This window comes from Melozone crissalis, unplaced genomic scaffold, assembly GCF_028551555.1.
Source record: "Melozone crissalis strain CALT ecotype California unplaced genomic scaffold, PUWL_Pcris_2 ptg000061l_1, whole genome shotgun sequence".
NCBI lineage: Eukaryota > Metazoa > Chordata > Aves > Passeriformes > Passerellidae > Melozone > Melozone crissalis.
In genome coordinates, this window is record NW_026535839.1 from 2,679,913 (window position 1) to 2,701,793 (window position 21,881).

The 21,881-nt window shown below is 45.9% G+C and overlaps 1 protein-coding gene across 1 annotated transcript; it reads left to right on the top strand.

The window, feature by feature from the left end:
* Positions 1-8,235: 8,235 nt before the first annotated feature.
* CUNH5orf47 (chromosome unknown C5orf47 homolog) lies at positions 8,236-13,364 on the top strand. The gene is made up of 5 exons (XM_054287942.1): positions 8,236-8,509; positions 9,085-9,173; positions 10,660-10,762; positions 12,876-12,922; positions 13,300-13,364. The coding sequence occupies exons 1-5, from the start codon at positions 8,236-8,238 to the stop codon at positions 13,324-13,326; spliced, it is 540 nt and encodes a 179-aa protein (XP_054143917.1). The 3' UTR covers positions 13,327-13,364.
* Positions 13,365-21,881: the final 8,517 nt, after the last annotated feature.

Genomic DNA, 21,881 nt, shown 5'->3' on the forward strand with positions numbered 1-21,881 from the left:
TGTTTCTCCTTAACCTTTTTCTTTTGAGCTTCCTGTAGGAATTCGTTCCTTTGTGGCCGAAGCTCGTGGGGCTTGGGGAGGGGATTTTGTTGGGGTGTGTGGGGTGAAAAGGGCTTTAGGTTCTGGTCTCAAATGCAGCAAAGGTTCCTTGGGGAGGTGAAGATGCAGCAGGTGAGGAGAGAACCACCGAGGCACAGGTAACCCCACCATGGTTAAAGCTCATCCAGTGCCACCGCTGCCATGGCAGGGACACCTTCCACTGTCCCAGGTGCTCCCAGCCCTGTCCAGCCTGGCCTTGGGCACTGCCAGGGATCCAGGGGCAGCCACAGCTGCTCTGGGCACCTGTGCCAGGGCCTGCCCGCCCTGACAGGAAGGATTCCTTCCCAATATCCCACCTAACCCTGCTCTGTCAGTGGGAAGCCATTCCCTGTGTCCTGTCCCTCCATCCCTTGGAAAGGGTCTCTCTCCATCTTCCCTTCAGCTGCTGGAAGGCCACAGTTGGGTCAACCAAATCCTTCTCTTTTCCAGGCTGAACAGTCCCAGCTCCTTCAGCCAGAGAGAGACCAGAGACCACCGTGCAGTGGGACAGAGAGAGAACCAGAGTGGGGCCAGGGCAGAGCCCAGCAAGGCAGGGACAGGCAGGGAATCCTCTTTAATTGTCTCACACTTGTGATCTGACAATAACACAGAGAAGGCATCTGGCATTTTAGAGAACTTGCTTGTTTCAGCCTTTAATCTAAAATATTTAAACTTGAACTCTCTGGAAAGTCTCGTGAAGAGTTTCTAACTTACAGATCTGCTCTTCAAGGACTGTTCAACAGGTGCTTAACGAATGCCAGAGTTGTGCTGCTAGTCTGGAGAGCCATCACTGAAGGAATTGTGGTGCAAATGCTCGGTGGATGGTGAGTCTCCTTCCTTTGTGTGGGTGCTCTGGGAATCGCAGGTCCTGCAGCTCTGATGGGATTAGTTCTGCCAGTGCTGATCCCTTCACTTTCTTTTGCCTTCACTTGGTGCACGTGGAGCAGCTCCTGCCTTTGGAAATTGGTTTTTGACAGAATTGCAAAGCTTTGCAGGTGGTTCCACACAGATATTCCCAATTCCTTGCCACGACTGAATAGAAAGCTGGGATCAGGAGTGGCTGGAGGTGCATTGCCTGCCCAGTGAGTCAGGAATGCCTCGGTGCTCAGTGCCAGCCAGGCAGCACCAGACACCCTTGACCAGCTCCAGCTGTGACTTGGCTGGGAAACTTTATCCCTCTGTTTCCTGCACTGGGGTTGTTGGGAAATAGCCACAGTTCTTGACATTGTTTTCAAGTGCAAATGGTCTTTCAGACAACATGGGCTCATTTATGCGTTCATGTTTTTTCACGAGTGTGACAGGCTTGAAATCTGGTCCTGGAATATGGAAGGTTTAAGGTTTGGGATGATGTGGTGGTGGAACCAGCAATGCCCTTCACAAACAGGGCACTCCCTGCCCGACCCCGAAATCCTGCAAACTTAGAGAGTTTTTCAGGACCCAACATTTCATTTACAGTTGGGGATTACAGTGTATATTCATTCTAGAATTCTCCTATTCTGAAGATTGCAGAATCCTTGGTGAATATTTTTTTATTACTAGGCAGAGTCTAAATCCTTGAAATCAATAAGGGGAAAGGTCTGGATCATTCAAAACTCCAAATAATCTGTTGGGAGTGATGGGCTGATTCTGAGTTGCTGGTAAGTTTCTTTGGCAATGACACAACAAACCCATTTTGGTTTTCTTTTTGCACTGAAGCTGTAAGTAAATGCTACAGGCAAACTCCAGAAGATGGAGGTAAGCCCTGCTGGGAGGAATTCCAGAATTTGCAGTGTGTGATTCCCAGCTTTTTCCTTCCAGCACAGCTGCCCCCATCACAGTCCCCATGAGCCCTCTCAGGTGCCACTGGCACTGAAGGAGCTGCCACATTCCAGGCTGGTGCAGGAGTGGATGGACCAAATCTCCTCCTGGTTTAGAGGCTGAGCTGATCTCCAGGAGGGCTCTGGGCTCTCAGGTTGTTGGGGGACACCTCCTGCCAGTCCTGACCCTCCAGCTGCTGCTCCCAAAACACTCAGTGCAGCTCCAGGGAATCTGGGACAAGCCATAGCCTCGGAAAGGGGAGATGAGGAGAAAAGCTGCCATCCCTTCCTCTGTGTGAAAAAAGCTGATTCAGTTTGTCAGAGTGAAAAACAGCCTGTGGGATAAGAATATCCTCACAGCTGTCTGTGCACTCAGAGGAACTGAAGGGAGTGAATCAGTGCTCTGAATGCACCACTGAAAGTCTTCCTGCACCCCCATGCTCTGATTGATGCCATCAGATATCACCTGTTTTCATGGCACAGGAACTATAATTTCCTGACTTCTTGTAGGGCTTGTCAGAGAGACAATTTGATACTAAATGCTGATTTGTTTGAATGCATCCCTCCCTAAGGGAAGCTGCCTCTGTCACTTTGTTTATGGAGCGTGGGAGAGACCGTGTTCTGTTAAGGTTCCTCCATGAAATTTGCTGGTCCAAAGTTCTCAGTCCTCCTGGTATACATAAAATATAGAGATGTATTAAGTCAGTGCTTGATTGCATTTTTCCTCCCTGAATTTAATTTGGTGAGTCATGAAAGCTGAGATTAAATCCTCTGAGCACAGCGCAGGTCAAGGATGACTGTGAGGACACATTTTTGGGTTTGTATTAATCTTAATGTTTAAAATGGACGTTGTTTTATTGCTGTCAGTCGTGGGGTATTTTTTTATCCCAAAACTTTGAGTTGCTTTGCTTTTCATGGGAGTGAAGAACATTGCTTTTAAATGGCAGTGATGGGGTAGATGCAGTGGACACATACTGTGTGCCTCAATAACTCAGACCAGATCTGAAATCCATGGAAGGAAAGCAATGCATTAAAAAAAATCTCTGCCCAAGGCTTGAAAAGAATGTTTGCATGGTGTAAATCACCATCTGACATCGCTGCTGACTCACAGCCCAGGATCAGTTTGCTCAGGGATTGTTCAGGCCTTGCTGTGCATTAAGTTGTCACTTTGGCCAAGTGTCACTTTGCAAGGCAATGCTTGTGGCTTGAAGCTGCTGCCCAGTGCTGGGCTGGGTTGGCAGCACGTTCATGCCAAGTGTTTCTGAGTTTAAATGGGATTCCTGACGTTTCTGAGGCATTCTCCTGGAAGCAGCAGCAGCAGCAGCCCCAGCTCTGCTGCAGTGGGCCAGCTGTGCATGGACAGATGTTGCTCTGTACACACTGGCAAGATCAGCCCAGCTCTCCACTCAGTGCAAAGGGAATTTGCTCAGGCGTTGCTTTGGCAGGGGGTGTCTGTGGAGGAACAGAGGGCAGAACAAAGCAGTGACTGCTTCCATTTTCTCTGCAGAGGAGCAATCCATGGAGACAGAGCCCTGCTCTGCCCCTCTCCTGGCAGCATCCTGATGTCTCTGGGGGAGGGAGGGAGGAGGGAATGCTCAGTGCCATTATGGGGTGGCCTTGCTGCTGAGAATCCCAGAACCCTTTGGGTTGGAAAAGACCTCAGTGTCCATTGAGTCCCAGCTGTGCCCCATCCCCACCTTGTCCCCAGCCCAGAGCACTGAGTGCCACCTCCAGGGATGGGCACTCCTGCAGCCAGGTGTGCTGGTGGCCACACTTTGGCCTGGGATCCTGTTGGATTTCAGAAGAGAAGTAAGAAATAGTGAGCCTTCTGTGCCTGGTCTTGCGTTATCTACAATCGTGCTGAATCTGGGGATGATTTAGTGATTTTTGCATTTTACATCCTGCATGAGCCAGGATTCTTTCAGCATCTGGAGGGTTATGGCAGGTAGGGCTGAACTTTCTCAGCTATGTGTTCTCTCAGGATCTAACTGCACATTTCTCTGAATAGGAGACTTTTAATCTTTAATATCATAGTCTCTGCAGCCTAAAACTTGGAAAAGTTTCCCTGTCTCTGATTTGGGAACAAATACCGAGAACTTGCACATTTAGTTCATTTTTCATTTGGAAAATGAAATCAGAGCAAGTGAAGTCCTCACCTGCCTTCTGCTTCATGCACTTGGCCACCAGCCTTTCCTGCAAATCAGGCTGTGCATTCTGGTGTAATCTCAGGGCTCATTTGGTCTCCTTGTTTTCCCCATAGTTTTATTTCCAATTGGCAATCTGTTGAAATGCTGTAACACAAAGTTCTGCTAAGCCAGGGGTTTTGATCTCCTTGACGTGGGTTTTGTTGTAAAGCCCATGGATCTTCTCAGTGATTTGGAAATCTCTCCAGGGGAGGCTCAGGCTTTTATGCAACACAGTTTATACTCTGCTAAATATTTTTATGCACAGCATGAAGAGATGGGAGAACTGGCTTCTCCTTTTGAGTGGTGTGGAGGAAGGGATCCCCATGTGTGGTTTGTAAAACAGTGGGATCTGGGCAGGTTCACTGCTGTGAAATGCAGGTGCTGTTCCATTTTCTCTCTCTGCTGCCCCATTACTGCTCACACAATTAACTGAGAGCCAGGCTAAATGATGAAAGAAGTAAGAAGAAGCTGAAAGCAAATTCATTGCTTTGACTTAGCAGAAGTCGTGACTTTTGTTTTTATAATGATTCCTGGTTACATTAATAAATGGTCCCCAGTGCCTTTTGTGCAGTAACCACATACTAATGAAATCCCTCACTCCAGTGACTTATTAAATATTCTGTGAAAATGAAGGTGATAGAATAATTGTTTGTGCTACTGCTGAGGGTATAATTAACAAGGTTTGAGTGTAGCTGTTGTCAGAATGAGCACACTTTTCCCTGTTCAGTGTCAGAGTCCTACCTCAGATATATTCACCCTTTGCAGTTCATCAAGGTAATGTTACACTTAATGAGCATTGGCTTTGCCTGAGTTATGCTGAATTTTAGGATAAGTTTAGGTGAGATGTATGGAAGGAATTGTTCCCTGTGGGTGGGGAGGCCCTGGCACAGGTGCCCAGAGCAGCTGTGGCTGCCCCTGGATCCCTGGCAGTGCCCAAGGCCAGGCTGGACAGGGCTGGAGCACCCTGGGACAGAGGAAAGTGTCCTTGCCCATGGCAGAGCCAGACTGTGATGATCTTTAAAGGTCCCACCCAAGCCATTCTGTGATTCCATGAATTCTGTGGAATCATGTGAGTACTTTCCACTGCAAAGGATGCTCAGAGAAACCCAAATCTCCCCCAGCAGCAGAAGGGTGGGTTTTTTCAGAGAATCTCTGACCATGCATGCAGCAATGTGCCAATGGCTCCTTCCTTCCTCCTCCTTGGCATCAGCTGTAGGCACCAAAAGCTGCCTCATTTTAAAAGGACTGTCAGAGCTCATGGATGGTGACACATCCTTGGCCACAGCAAAACTGAAACAATGGAATTCAGGAACCAAGTTGTGAGATGGAAGAGCTGCCATGGGAGCACACAGCACACACACAATGAGGTGCAGGCTGAAAGCTGGAATCTGGGCTATTTTTAACCAGACAGTTGCAGCTGTGGTGAAAAGTTGAGATGTTTGCTCAGGGTGATTAATACAGAGATAGTGGCCAGCTGGTAGTCAGTTCACACATGTGGAAAGGTGGGTGAAGAGCAGCGTGCAGCTAAAATAGCTGAACTTGACAGATCTGCAGAGAGATTTTAGGTGGCACTGATTTTTCTGTGTAGCAGCAGATCCTAAAAAGGATCCGAGCTGAATTTGCATTTGAGATCAAAGTGCTGGCAACGTGCTGTTGGGAAAAGTGGACAAAATGTGCCCCACGAGGTCTGTGTGTTTGCATTAGCAGGGTGGAAGCATTTCTGTGAGTACAGGTGCTGAGAAACCACTGCCTTGGCAGCCGTGGTGCCCCGAGGAGGCCGGAGGAAGGAAGCAGCTGCCAGCTGGCACCGGCAGCTCCTGCCCTGGCAGATACAGCAGCGAGTGTTCCTGCACAATGCCGAGACAGTCATGGAATGAACACGGGGCTCTTTGGCCTTGTGTGCCAGCATTCACTGGGGGGCTGTGGTGTGGGCAGCACTGCAGCTAAAGAAGGGATTTCTTTACCAGGCCTTTGGGATGGATGCACCTGGGGAAGTCTGTATGCCAGGACCAGTATTTAATGAAGCTTTTGGGTTTAATATCCCAAACTGAACTCACTGGCTGCTGCCTTACTGGTACAGTTGGTTAGTGCAGGTTTTGACAGAGGAGGGAGTTTGGGTTTGTGGAGGAGTGGAATTGAGAATTGTAGAATCACAGAGTATCCTGAGTGTGGAAGGGACCCACAGGGATCATTGATCCAGCTCCTGTCCCTGCCCAGCTCCCCAGAATCCCACCCTGTCCATCCCTGGAGTGCTGTCCAAGCCCTCCTGGAGCTCTGGCAGCCTCGGGGCCGTGCCCATTCCCTGGGGAGCCTGGGCAGTGCCAGCACCTCTGGGGGAAGAACCTTTCCCAAATATAGGAGATCACAGTTGATATTTGAGGTCACAGTTGATATTTGAGGTCACAGTTGATCTCAAGCCTCCTGACCCGGTGGTTGTGTCACACCTACAACCTCCTTTTCAGTCCATACCCTTTGGACCCTGCAGGAGATGCCCTTTTATAACTAGGAAACAACGAATTACTCTGTCAGGCCGAGCCTCTGCGAGTTGTTTTCCCTCGTTTGCGGCTGCATACGCGGCATGCCTTTAGCGGGCAGTGTGTACAAGGGCCGGCGATCCAGGGATGCTGGGCAGGCCGCGCTCGCTGCCGGCCGGAGCGGCGGCCCCGGGCAGCGCCGGTTCCGCGGGAGCGGCCGCCACCTGGCGGGGCCCGCCCGCACTGCGCCCGCCGGGCCCGGCCGGGAACCGCTGAGGGGACAAGGAGCTCCGGGACCACCGAGTCCAGCCGTGCCACATCCCCACCGTGTCCCCAGCCCAGAGCACCGAGTGCTACCTCCAGGGATGGGCTCCAGTGCCTGAGCACCCTTCCCATGGGGAAGTTCCTGCTGATGTCCATCCTGAGCCTGCCCTGGCCCAGCCTGAGGCCGTTCCCTCTCATCCTGGATGCCCACCTGGCTCCTGTCAGGGAGTTGTGCAGAGCCAGAAGTTCCCCCCGAGCCTCCTTTTCTTCAGGCTGAGTCCATTTCCCAGCTCCCCCAGCTCTGTTCCCTTCTGTGGACACACAGAGGACCCTCAGCCTCTTCAAAGCCTGGGGAATGACCACGGTTTGCTTTGCATCCATTCCAGAGGGTAACATTCGTGCTGCCATTCATGCTGCCAGTGCTGCTGAAATAATTAGGAAAAATAGGTATTTTCATAGAATTTATTATTTCTAATTTGCAACCCTGTGCAAACTGAAGTCTGGGAAGTAATCTGGAGCAATATTTTACTGACAAAGAAAACATCAGTGGGATTTGACGTAAATTCTTCTCTCTGAGGCCCTGGCACAGGGTACCCAGAGAAGCTGTGGCTGTCCCATCCCTGGAAGTGTTCAAGGCCAGGCTGGATGGGGCTTGAAGCAACCTGGGACAGTGGAAGGTGTCCCTGCTCATGGCAGGGAATGGAACTTGATGGTGTTTAAGGTTTCTTTCAACACAAACCATTCCATGATTCTATGACTTGAGTTCTTCAGTGGTTTGAGAATGCCAGTTGTCACCATCCATACCTAACAAACCCACGGCTGCAATGGGACCATGAGGATCTGCATGGGCTGGACTGACCCGCCAGGCATCCTGTCAGCGTCACACATCTGTTGCTGCCTAAAGGACAAAAAGGTATTTGATGTTTCATTACTGTTCTGCACGTGGCACGTGGCTGGAGCAGATATACTGCTTGGAGAGGAAATCCCTGTATCAGTGCAGGTACTGCAGCAGCACCCACACCAAAGGGATGCCCAGGGTTCCCCTGCTGTGGAGACAAAACATCAAACAACCTTCAGCCCGGAGCCCCCTTACCACTGGTATAAACAGATCAATAACTTGCATGAAATATATCAACACATGGCTTCGGGCAGCAGCAATGTGTGCTAAACTCTAGCACTGACCCAGGGACAGGGGGACATGCAGCCCCTCAGTCCCCAGCTCCTCTCATCAATCCCTCACTGCCCTCCCAATCCCGGCTGTCTCACAGCCCTGGGCTCCTTTCACTGAGCTATTCCCCGTTCCCCTCACAGGCCTCCAGCCCGGCTCGTCTCAGACCCCGGTTCCCCTCAGCTCCCGCTCCCCTCACCGACCCTCGCCTCTCCTCACTAAGCCTCAATCCCCGGTTACCCTCACAGCCCCCAGCCCCTGTTCTCCTCATGCCCGCGGCCCCGCCGCAGATGGAGCGCGGCCGCCGCGCCCGCCCGCCCGTGCCGCTGGTGTACGTGAACAGCTTCGGCTCGCACCGCTGCGGCACCGTGATCCGCCTGGGCCGGGGCTGGCGGCAGAGCCGCGGGCAGAGCCCCCCGGGCCGGGCTGGGGCCGCGATGGCCGCCCCGGAGCCGCGGGCCGGGCGCAGTCCCAGGCCGAGCGGCAGCGGGAGGAGAGAGGGGAGCGGCGGCGAGGCGAGAGCCGGCAGCCGCACCAGCCGCGGTACGTGAGACCCCGGGACAGCCCCCTTGGTTCTCCGAGGGCTGGAGGTGGCTCAAGCGTTGTCTAAATTGTACCAGGAATAGCGGGAACAGCAAAACCCGGGGTGGGGGGTGATTCTTCCCCAGTTCTGGGCACTGGCACACCTCGATTGCCGTGCCCAGTTCTGGGAAAGAGAGGGAATTAAAAGCTCCCAGAAGCCTGTTGTCTGTGTGGGTGCTGTGTAGTTTTGCAATCTGTTTTGTGGTGTTTGAAAGATGCTCACCTGCCCCATGGTTATAATGGAGTCAAGAAGAAGGGAACAAGCTGCAGGATGTAAGGATTGATACCCTGTAAGGTGACCAGAAATAAGGATCTCTGTGGAATCATAGAGTGGTTTGGGCTGGGAGGGACCTTAAAGATCATCCAGTTCCACCTCCTTTCTAGGCATACCTTCTGCTAGACCAGGCTGTCCAGAGCTCCATCCTGCCTGTCTTGCACACTTCCACAGCTTTTCCGGACAACCTGTGCCAGTGATCAACACCTTCCTTATGAACATATTCTAAATACTCAAAAAATGCTTTCTAAACTCTTTCTAGGTGACCCTCGAGAGGCTAAGGCTGACGCCTTTGACTTTCCCATCCCTTCAAGAAACGTTGATAAAGTCATTAAACGAAAGAAGAAAAAGGTATAAAGTGTGGCAGCTCAATTAGCTGCCTTGGCATTTGAGAAAGCTGCTTGTTCTCTGTGTGTGAGAGCATGAGGGAGATTAAAAGATGGAATTGGTAGCCTGTTACTGAAAACCTTACTTACAGAAAAGAAAAAATGGTATTATCTTCCCTCTCTGGAGGCTTTAAAATTCTGGCTTTTATTCAATAAAGCACTTAAGTATGTGCTTACCTTGAAAAATGAGAGTGTGCTGTTGACTTAAAAAGCCTGTACTGAAATGCTTTGCTGGATTTGGGCCAGGGTGCAGCACACCTTGGGGTGAAACCCAGCAGGGAAAAGCTCTGCAGCTCCTCTTCCTCTCATGTTTTAAACAAAGAAATCCCATGAGTTACAAATAAGCGAAGGCAGGAACCTGAGCTATTAATGCCATCCTTGGAGCAATGCAGAATTACTTTCTGCTTCACAAATGTGTTTCTGTTCCTGTTCAGTAGTTCGACAAATGCCTGAAATTTTAACAGGAACATTTGTTAAGCAGTAACTCATTATGAGATCCTGTAATGTGTGAAGTACAAGTAATCAGCTGGACTAGAACAGAGCCATGTCGTAGATACTTGATTTAAAAACAGCAAAATGCTACCAACTGCAGAGGAACAGCTAATAACATCCTGGAATATGGCTCTCCTGGTGCATTGAATAGTCTTCAAAAACATGAGGAATATATAGAATGTTTTAGCAATAAATGTCCTCGAGAAAGGAATTTTCTTTAGATTTAAACAAGTTTCTCAGATGAGGTCCAGCAAAAGTCCAAATATCAGCGTGTCAACAGCCATTTCTATTTGTTAGGCCACCTCTGCCTGAATGCTTTTGCCCACAATTCCAATTTAATCTTTCCAATGCACGAGTTTGAAATGTGTCCACTATAGACAGAGCTTTATGCCTCTAAAATAAAGGTTTTCAACATCTATAAACAAATTAATGTGGATTTCATATGAGATAGGCAAGAGCATTGCTATTCTGGAATCTGAGTTTGGACCCCAGTTTTGCTGCTGCTTGGGTTGGAAGAAACCTTAAACACCATCTAGTTCCATTCCCTGCTATGTGCAGGGACACCTGTTTCTCACATGGGAAACTTGTTGCTCCTGGAAAACTACACAATCTTTTCTTGCCCCCCATTTTGGATGACTTTGAAAAAGCTTAATGGCTCTACACATGTTTTCATGAGCTTTGCTCATCTAGAAGGGCACTTCTCAAGTCCTGGATAAACACAAGAGTTCTAGGCAAGAAAGGAGGTGGAGATTTCATGTGAAAAATCATGGAGGAATTTATGGTTTTGACTTTTAAATAGAGATGATTGTTCCATATATCCCACATCCCTTCTTCCCTTCTTTCCCATACCTCAACAGAAAAACCCAGCTGCACTTCATAGTCGTTGTGGGGAATTCAAAGTTCTGCCCTATAGATGTTTTAGTGAAAACTTTTTATATGTTTCACATTTTATCTTTCAGTCCAAAGTCTGGCACAAGGTCTGGAAAGTGATTTCAAAAATGCTTGAGGAAAATGAAAGGTTCCGAAGTCGACTGTTGACCTGCAGCCAGTTGGATGGAGAAGGTAGGAAATGAACTGCTGATGTTTTATTTTACTAGAGAAAACAAATTATTAATACAAGTGCAGATCCCAAGGTTTAAGGTCCATTCAGCTGTTTTTTTGGTCGTAGGTTCTACAACTCACAAATGGAATTCATTCCATGCTTTAGGCACTTCCAGCTTTTTCATAAAAAACCCTTTTGTTTCATGGAGGGTCTTGTACGTGTTAATTTGGAGGAAGGATGGTGGAAGTGTTTGCTACAGCCTGACATTAAAGATATGCACATCAAACATCTGCAAGTTTTTCTGAACATGTGAAATACGTAATTAAACTTATTCACAGATGGGTCCAAGGCAGTAGTTGTATGAATAATAATTTATTTTTTCACGTAGGAAAATAGTGGTTGATTTCATACATACAATAAATAAATTAGATGCTCCCCAAAGGTTGCTGTAACACAATTTAACAAAACCATGGAACATGTTCTCACTCTGTGCCCTGAATGCAGCTCTTTCATTACTGGAAAATGACTTGGGAATTAAAACTGGTGTTCTGCATTCAGCCAATTTCAATTAGAGGCATTGTAGCTGCTGCGCAATTTAAGATAATACAGTGTATGCTTACAAATGGAATTGGAATTTCTGGCTTCACAGTTGGATGAATTATTAGGAAAAAGAATATACTAATCCATGGAGAGCTACCAGGCAAGTTTAAAATGCCACTTTCAGGCACAGCACTTTTTCTTCCCTTGCACTGGTTCTGATGGTAATTTTCCACATCGGGGCATGTTGGGGTGAATCCCAAAATGTAGGACCATTCCAGGCAGTGTCTTACTTGGTAAATGTTGGATTAGATTTCCACACACATGACAAGAAAATACACCCTCAAAAATCTTCTTCATGAGAAAAGAGGTCCAATTCTGGTTCAGAACAGAAATCTCTACTCCAGTGGATGTTATTGAATAGGAGGAGAAATTCCACTGAAATATGCTTCAACAACTTCTTCTGCAATTATTGTGCAAATATTCTGCATTGTGTGCAAAAACACTTCTTGTGTTGGCTTTAAGCCCAATTCCTGATTAATTCTGGAATTATGACATGATATTAATTATTCATCATGTGCTATTCATATTCAAGGTTCCATTGGCCTCTGTCATATTTCTGTGCTAAGTTCCAATGTAATAAATCTCTTCTCCCATGGAAGCTGTTCCATGTGCTTTCTCCCAGAGCTGAGATCATTGCAGAAGTGTGTGTGCAAAGCTCTTAATTTATATGTTGGACACATATCCATGTGTAAGACACACACATTCATGGATATGTAGGATAGTGAATTCTTTAAAAAAAATCTTCCTGGATTTGTCTGTTTGATTTCAAGAAAAAGAAGAACAAGTATCAAGAAAAAAAGAGGAGAAATATTTAACAGATTATTAGATTTCAAGTTATTGTAAGGAAAAAAAACCCAAATTCTGCTTATATATGATTTCCTGGGTGGATTTGCCATCTTACCCTAATGGCTGCTTTTCTGTTTGTGATGGATCACCATGTGCTGTTTAACCTTGCATTTCTGGACAGGGCCTGTCCCCTTTTCAGCCACTCATTTCTTTTAGAGAAAGAGCATTTTCTTTATATATAATTGCAGTGACTTGAAAAACCTCACCAACCAACCAATCCCTCCTCCCCTCTTACTCTATCCTTAATTGTAATTTTACCCCCTTTCTCAGGAGCTTTAACTGAGAATCTCCTATTAAGTCCTATTTCAGTGAAAGCCATCAATTCTAATATCTTCTTTCTAATTAGCAGATTTTGCACAACATCAAATCTAGGAGATAAGTCTCCTATTGATCTGAATTTTTCATTAATCAAGAAGCAAATGGAATAATTCTAGAAGTTATTTAGATAGGGATCAACAAGTCTGAATAAACTGGGTTCATTTTTATCTTCTTTTTTATTTTCCCTAGATTAATAAATCTAGAAAACTAATGCTGCATTTTATTGCCTCTATAAATAGGTTTTTTTGAGAGAACAAAAGCCTACTTGAATTTTAATGCTACCTATTTACTCCTTGGACTGTTGCAATTAAGATTAGATTTCATGTGACTGCAAATGATGATTTTCCTCCACCTGATGTTCTCCTGCAGGCTCTGACAGGACCCAGAGGTCACAGAATGGGGCCAGACTGGACAGGGTATGTAGACAGTCTATTAAAGGCCAAAAAACCCCTAAAATATTAAATTAATAATATTAAAAGCATGCACTGATCTTGTTTAGTGTTACTATAATAAGTGGCAATTATTTTTTAAAGTATTACTGACATGGAGCTCAAATATTTTCAAGGTTTCAGATTTGGGGCCAGAGAAGCTCCATCCTCACAGGGAGGGCTCTGTGCTTTGCCAAGGCAAAGGGAGGTTTGTGCCTTCTTCTTGAGCTAAATCCTTCCCTGGTGGTCTAAAGTACAATCTGAAGAATCTGAACAGTCTTTATTTGCCCCACTTGATATCGAGACCTTTTTTTTTAATATTAATGGTAATGTACCAACTCACTTTTATCACTTTTTTCCTCTAGGATGAATCCATCTTTGGCTGGGTGTAGCAAGGAAATAAAGGAAGATTCAGCCCCAAAGGAAATATAAGCAAAGTGAAAGCTTTTATTTTGCTCTAGTTCTTCCTGGAGTCAGTGCAAGACTGCAAAGTGACTTCAGGGAACACAGGTTCTCTGTTGTTTCCTTGGTGTTTGTGCTTCTGCTGTTTAGGAGGTTTGTTTTTACAGTGGCTTAAACAGTTCTGTTGCAAGATATTTATCTCAAGCCATTAAGTCTAGTGTTTCACTGAGCTATTAGTTTTAGAAAGCTTTTTAATGAGCATAATATTGTGACAATTTTCTTGCAAAAGAATAGATACACATTTACTGTTGTCTCCATATTTATATCTTTTATTTTTGTAGCCTGTCAGAATAATAAACACAAATTCAGTAAGGCAAAACTCCACACAAGACATAAACCCCACTTTCCTTTTTTCCTGGTTTGCATAAATTTGCCTTTATGATATTAAAATATTACACAATAACCCTCTCTGTTCTTTCATCCATTTATACATGAATCTCAGCAAGTATTTGGAATATGAAACCAGGTGAATGTTTTCTCTCTCTGTTCATCCTGAGGCACATAATGGTACCATCACAATCGGGAGGTGTTGTTTATCTACCTGACTTCAATAACACAATATAATTTCCTTCTGTTCTGCAGCTTAATACTTGAACCCTTGATTGACTGTTAAAGCCTTTTAAGCCAGCAAATTGTGTAAATGGAACATGAAAACTGCATAAAAATAGTTATGTATATGGGGTTCATCTGAGGAGTAAAACATTCACCTGTCACAATGAGACCTCCTTGCTTTCAATAAAAGGATTGTTTCCTCCTGCCATAATGTCTTGGTGTTTGCAGATAAAATGACTGCAGTGTCAGAGTGCTGAGCTTTAATAACATGCTGGTGATGGTGTCATTAGGCAGCAAAGCACTTGGAAAGGTTTCATCTCTGTTTTCTTCATGGTAAAACTGCAAGTGTGGAACTGGAATGCACCTTTGCAGGGACAGCTGCAGGTTCAAGGTTTTCTTCTGGTTTGTGGTTGGGTAATATTTGGATTTTACTTAAAATAGTTGACATTTCAGCTTGGAAAAGGAAATGAGAAGGCAAAGTATCCAATCAAGATGTGATCATTTTTCTGGCAGAACAAAAATGTCATAGTTCTTTGGTATTTTCAAAACACATGTTTAGAGTCACACGTGGGATTTTGGGGGGGGGGGGTTTGAGGTTTTTTTTTTTACTAAATGAGATGATCTCCCTGTCCCCACAGTTCTATCAATGAATTGTTTACATTGGGAATATTTAGTTTATAATCCTGGTTTGTAAATTGTAGAGTTGTTTCTCTAACTTTTCTTTTCCTGTAAATTGCAGCTGCAGTTGGTGCTTTACTGGCACAGACTTCAGGGGCCCTGGAAACACTTTTATTCCAGATGCATAATTGCTACTTTAACAGGATAGATGAGGTGCATTAACCTAAATCTCTGCCTGAAGTTTAGCCAACACATTAAGATTCTTTGGATAAATACAGACCTCTGTCTGTGGGGCTGTTTTAAAAGAAATTATAAAAGATAAGTATGGCCTTAAATCATCCCTGTGTACCTCCTTCAGTCTAAAGGCTCTGTGTGGTGATGAGAAAATTAATTGGTTGGGATCTACTAATCCAGAACTTTCATTTGGCAGTACTTTGAAAGGTTCTTACTTTTTTTCAAATCACTTTGGGCCAGAACAGCTGTTGCATTGGGGAGAAACTGCTGATTCAGGTTCAATTTTTGACTTTTTGGGTAAGGAAGTCTGGCTTTCTGCTGTAGTGGCCAGATTTCAAAGGTACAGTTGGGAACAAAGGTCATCAGAGCAGTTAAAGTGCTGAAAAAAGGGCCCGCAAACCAGATCACCATCCCAATCCACTCAGACCTCTGTGCATTCCTTTTTAATTCATGTGATCCTTTAAGTGTAAAATGCAAAATAAATGTAATTGCAGTGTTGCATTAAAATATCTCCAAGTAAGTAATGTGCTCAACAAGGAGAAAAAGGGTTGGATAAACATTAAAAAATTCATTGAAACCCTCTCTGTTAAAAGGGGTGAGAAGTAAATAAGGAACCTTCAGGGGCACTGGATCACAGAGTAGAGATTCAGGAAAAAACTGATTCTTCTTTGAGGACTTTGATCTTCACTGCAGAGCCAAGAACAAGTGTCACACTGTCCTGCTGTGACTCCTGGGCACCACTGCTTCTCCTTCACATTCTTCAAAATGCAGATCAGTTACCTGAAGTTTTTAATAACAAATCTCCCTTGGAGTGTGAACTGAAGCAGATGTGCAAATACAGAGGTCACACTTTGTCTTTGCTTTGCCTTGCTCTCGGTGCATAATTTACCTTTCTATAGAGAACAGAAACTGCAGCTTGTTCCCAAAGTTTGACATTTCTTCATCTCAACTCTGTGAACAGTTGCCAGGAGATCTGAGGAGGCTCCTTGGGATGCAGAACTGGAAGGGAACAGCCAAGGCACACAGAGTAGCCAAAGGCATTGCTGCTGAATTTGTTATTTGTAAATGGTTTCAGACACTTATCTCATGATCCAAAAGCTGGTCTGGATAATCTCTTTTCCCTGTGTGCCATAAATACAAAAGACTTTGGATGAAGGTAAGCAGTGGAGAGTAAAGCCTTTGGGGTTTGTGTCACTGTTCCATGCTAGCTGGAGATTAATTGGTCCAAGTTCAGCTGGAAATACCACAAAACATCCTGACATGTTTTGGTTGAAGTTATCCCATTTGAGGAGTTCTTGCCTGGTTCCTGGAGCAGCTCAACCCAGGCAACTCTGCCTGGCAGTGCTCTGTCCAGGGCCTGGAGGCTCCAAACTCCAGCTGCTGGCTCTGGGCTGCCCCTTCCAAGGCTGTGAAGCTGAAAGCTGGGACGTGCTGGGAGCCTGAGCTCCACAGTGATCTCCATGGCTGCAAGCACTGAGAGCTTGGCTGAGGCCAGACTGCTGCAGCTCCTGCCCTCCTGCACAGTGGGGCTGTGGCTCTGGGCAGCCTTGCCAGGGTGTCCTCAGCACCCTCTGCACAGGAGCCAGGGAGCTTTGGGAGCTCCCTCAGCTGCTCTGTGCTGCTGCTGGGGATGATGTCACCGATCAGCTGCAGCCTTGGGAACTTGGGAATGGTGTGGTGATGTTTCTGAAGTGACCCTTCTGGGAATCTCCAGTTTGTGGGCATTTTCAAAAGGGTTTGTTTCCTGCTTGATTTGGCCCGAAGCCACCAGTTGAGATAAAACCTCATTTCCTACAGGCTGGAGGCTTGCCTTGCCCAGCAGCTCCTCTGCTCATGCATCTGCTCTGGATGAATCTGATTCTCTGAGATGAATCAGATTCCTGTGTCCCACCAGCTGAGGCTCTGCTGAGACTCCCATGGCCTCTGAGGTTATCAGAACTTGGCCATTACAACATAATCAATCACCAAGGTTAATAGTATTTCACTGCTGATTCCTTCCATGAAAAGATTTCAGCTCTGAAGCAAAACTTGAGAGCAGGATGTGGAGTTTCCAACATGGTTTGATTTTGGGAAAGTAGAAGGTGACCTTTATCTTCACTGAACATTTGCATCCAGTAAATGTCTTTGTCTTTAGGGCCCTCCCTTGTAGTCAATGTTCATGTTTTAACTTCAAAGCTTCTAATACAATTTTGCATGGACTCTGACTAAGGAATAGCCTTCAGCAGGCAGCTGAATTGTAGTTTTCTTTTTCTTTGGGAGGAGGAAGTGAGTGAAAGCAAATTTTGGGCATATATGACATTTTGCCTGTGCTGTAGGCCCTTAAATATAAAGCAGAACAGAACTTTGATTTATAGCTCTTGTAAATAACTCTCAGTGACATGGGCAGGTTTGTGTATTATGTTTCTTTTCATTGCATAAGCACTTACATAACTCTGATTGTTGGAATTTGCATAAAAACCAAAGCAGCCATGGATGGGTTTAGCATCATGGGCTTTCCAGCAAACTGAAGCAGCAGGAGAACCTATGGTTTAAGAGGAATTTTACTTTTGGAGGAAAAGAAGTAGTTTTATTGAAGTATATTAAGCCACAGTGGATTCTTAATAAATACTCACTGGAAGTTTCTCACTCATTAGTGACAGCATCAGGACCCTCTGATCTGAGGCAGAAAAATTCACATTTGAAAGGTTCAGCCTAGGGAAAATTAATGTGGGTAGCTGCAGTTTCATTTTATTGGGGGAAAGTTTCCCTTGGGAGGCCCGTAGGGGAAAAAGGAATATGCCTTGACCCAGGGAGGTGATCACCTCCTGGAAGATGCTGAGTGCTTTGACCTCCCAGTGACTGTGGCACCTCTTTTATCTGTTTCTTGAGCTGAATATGTGGAGCAGATTAAGAGAGGATCTCTTCTTCTTCTTTCTCTAAATTTGGACTCCACATTTGTGTCTCACCCAAGGCGCTCAGCTGAGCTGTGGATGTTGCTGGGCTGGGCTGTGAACAAATCTGATCTGTGTCATCTCCCAGGGGTCAGGACAGAATCCCTCCATGCTGGGAATGTGTGAGATTTATTGCATTCCTGCTTGAGGAGGAACAGAGGCAGATTGAAAGAAATGTGCAGGAAGGCTCAGGGTGGCACTGACAAATGTTCCCTCTCTTCCAGAATCTTTGTAATCTCCTGGATTTTGAAATGAGTAATAAACTAACATGGCTTTTAGCTTTTCCCCTGTTCTGTATGATTGTTTTCTGGTTCCTACTGTGTGTGACAGGAACTCAATGGTGCTGGTGGAGCTCTGTGGAATGGATGAACTCCTCACAGCAGTGACTAGGAGTAGTTAAACCCAGCTCAGAAAGACGTGGTCACTTTTTACACCTCTTTGTATTTAAATTCCTTCAGCTACAGAAAGGGTGAAAAATTTGAGTATGATGCTAAGTTGTCTGTGATCTCCCAAGGAGAAGAACACTGCACTGGTTTTCAGTGCTGTATTGGACTCATTTTGACATGAACTCAGGTGGAAGTTTGAGAAACAAAGAATCTTTTGGTAGAACAGTCTGAGGTGGATGATGTTACTCCTAGGATTGCCCTGTCATGACTATTGTGACTTCCTGAAAACTTGTCCTCACTCAGTGCCTTTAAGTTTTGTAGTTTCTTTTCTTAGTAACCTCTACTTCCTGTTCACACATTTTCCAGTGCTTTCATTGAAAGCCTGGCCCCAGATTTTTAATACATGAAACCAGATAAAATATTGTTCCTTCTACTAATGAGCAGGAACATTATGGAGAAAAATTCTTGGTGTGCAGGAAATGTATTTTATGAAGTGAGACAATAAGTGTTTCATAGATCAAGGAGCAAGTGAGTAGAATAATATTCATTAACATTGAAGAGGAGTTAATTTATGTGTTCAGGCTTGAAGTGGGGAGAGGCTGAACTGTGCTGTGACTGATGTTTTGTTTACAAGCTGCAATGAAATTAAATGTTTATACTCAAGCCCTGTTACCCTCCTTTCTTCCTGGGCTCAGCTTCACTTGGGCTTCACCTTGGGCTTCAGGGGAATCTCAGCTTTGGCACCTGGAGCATCTCCTTCCCCTCGTGCTGGGTGTCTGCAGAGCTGTTCCTCTCTCACATTCTCACTCCTCTCTCCTGCCTGCAGCTGTGCAGTTCTACCCCCATTCTTAAATCTGTTTTCCAGAGATGTTGCCCCCTTGGACCCACTCTGTGGGACATGGGGGAAGCTTCCAGCAGCTTCTCCCAGCAGCCACCCCTGCAGCCCCCCTGCCACACAAACCCAGAGCATTAATAATTGTGGGAGACTTATGAAAGGAATAAAGAGAGGCATATATTTTTGTTGACAGAAGAAATATATTGTTTATTCCTCTGGAGTCTCCTGTTGCTCATATTGCTGCTGTGTCTTATTGCCTGTCACTGAGCTGTGCTGTGTGGGCGGAAATGTCAGGCTCTGAATTGGCTCTGTAAGAAAATCTGTGTGTTACTCTGATTTCTCATACTCACTTGGGCTTGCTTTAATGTTGTCCCTACAGAATGTTCACTTTTAGCTTCTTGCTGGCAACTTCAGACATCTATTTCTGCCATGAAGCATCCTGCTAAGGAAATGTACTCCTGGTAGTGTCTTTGTTTGGTTGTTTGTTTGTTTGTTTGTTTTTTGTGAGAGAGGGATTTTGCAAAGAAGTATTTTCAAACTGAAATGGGTCACACTGACCCAAAGTAGTCACAGGGCTGTTCAGTCTCATGAAGGAAATGGAAGTTACTGGATGTAATTCCAAGGGAGGCTTTGGAGATCTCTCTGCTCATCTCCCTCCATCATGCTGCCAAAATTCTCAGATGGTGCCAGTGAAAAAGCTTGCTTAAAATGTGCTTCCACCCTGAAAAGTCAAAAGGTAAAAGCAGCATCTGCTCATTTTTCACAGGTTCTTGCTGCTGGCACTCAGAAGTAGAAGGCTTTGGGGGAAAAGTGGTTCCTGGTGCCAGTGCTGGCCATGCTGAGCTGGGTTCTCTGGGTCACATGGAATATCTCCAGCTGAGCTGAGCTCTGGTTTTAGTTTTCAGGAGATTTGCAGCTACAGGAAAGGTGTTTGTCAGTGGGGGCAATACACAAGAAGAAAAGGGATTCGTCTCACCCCTTAGGTTTGTTACCATGAAGAGTATTCAGGCATAACCAAAAAAAGTTATTATATTAAACTCTGTGAGTTCAACTGAGTAGAGGTGTGGAACAAGCAGGTAACCTTATTTGCAATCTTATTTTTTCATGATGCAAGCCCAGTTTCCATGGGTTTGCACAGGTGCCTCTGGAGATTTCACATCACAGTGTTTGTGAAGTGTTGCTTAAGACCTCTCTGAAGTCAGAGCACCAGCTTAGGTGTCGTTAATGTAATATTTTGGCTAAGCAGGATATTCATTGCCAGTGTTGACGTGAATGAAAATGATTTGGCTTTTAGATCACAGGATGCATTTGAAAGCTATGAAAGACATCAATTTGCTTTTCAACAGAGCCCTCAAGTTGGTAATTACCAGATAAAGGTGGAAAACCCCAATGCCATTTTCATGGAGTTGCAATGCAATGTTTCCTTTGCCAAAAATTTGTAACACTCCAAGCAAAAGTTGTTCAAGGTAAAGTTGTATTTGTGGAACCCAGAAAAAAACCTTTTGGGTGAAATTTACTGTAGAAGTTTGGCCTGATCCAGAAATGTGATAGAGAAAATTCCAACCCAAGCATGAAAAACTGGTGAAACTGTTGGAAATAGGATCTTTAATGGGCCATGTAAGGTGATGTTAGTAGCAGGTAGTTTTAGCTGCCCTTGTCTACTCCCTTCCTCTCAGCTCTTCCCTCTGTACTGTGAACAAGCTCTACCACTGCAGTCAGCACTTCCCCTCACTCTGCCAAAATACAGCTTGAAATGAGTTTTCACAAGTCAATTCTAAAAGGCTTTATTATGGAAACAGTTCACGCCTTCAAGGAGTATATTTAGGTCTCGTGAAAAATGCCAAGTTGCGAGCTCTGGAGGCAAATTCTAAATTTATAAACAAATCAGGCTGAAGTCATCCCAAAGTATCCTGCGTCTCCAAGAGGAGTGCTCAGCCTCCTGCTGCAGGAGATGCTGGCTTTGGTGCTGTCCTGCCATCCCAGCATTTGAGAATCACAGAATGCCTAAGGCTGAAAAAGACCTCCAAGATCGTTGAGTCCAACCATCAACTCAGCACTGCCAGGTCTGTTAAACTCTAAATGCCACGTCAAATGGCTTTTGAACACCTCCAGGGATGGTGATTCCACTGCTGCTCTGAGCAGCCTCTCCCTGGCCACCCTTTCAGTGAAGAAATTCTTCCTAATATCCAATCTCTTCCTAATATCTCATCTCAACCTGCATTGCTGCAACCTGAGGCTGTTTCCTGTTATCCTTGCTGGCTGGGAGAAGTGACTGACCCCAGCTGGCTCCAACCTCCTCTCAGGTAATGAGTGAGCACCAGGGAGAGTGCCTGAGGGCCAGGAAGCTGAAAAAGGGATTGGGAAACCTTCCCTAGGGGGACAGAGTGAGAAAATTAGGGATGTTCAGCCTGGAGAAGGTTGTGCGGAGAGCCCAGAGCACCTTCCAGGGTCTGAAGGGGCTGCAAGGAAGCAGGAGAGGGGCTCTGCACCAGGAACTGGAGGGATGGCTTCACACCAAGAGAGGGGAAATTTAGGTTCGAATTTTGGGCAGAAATTGTTCCCTGTGAGGGTGCTTCTCCCTGGCAAAGGGTGCCCAGAGAAGCTGGGGCCGCCCCTGGATCCCTGGCAGTGCCCAAGGCCAGGCTGGACACCGGGGCTTGAACCAGGTGATCTTTAAGGTCCCTTCCAACCCAAACCATTCCACAATCCCACATCATTGTGTGACACCCAGACACAACGGGACACACTCCTATTGTGAAGGACACAGCGCTCAATGACCAGACGGTGACAGCAGGGCTCCTGTCACCGTGACGCCGCCCAGGATCCCCTCCGCCGCGGTGCTGTCCATGGCCGGGCAGTGCTGTGGAGCTGTCGGTGCCCGGGCAGTGCCATGCAGCTCTCCGTGCCCGGACAGTGCCATGGAAGCGTGG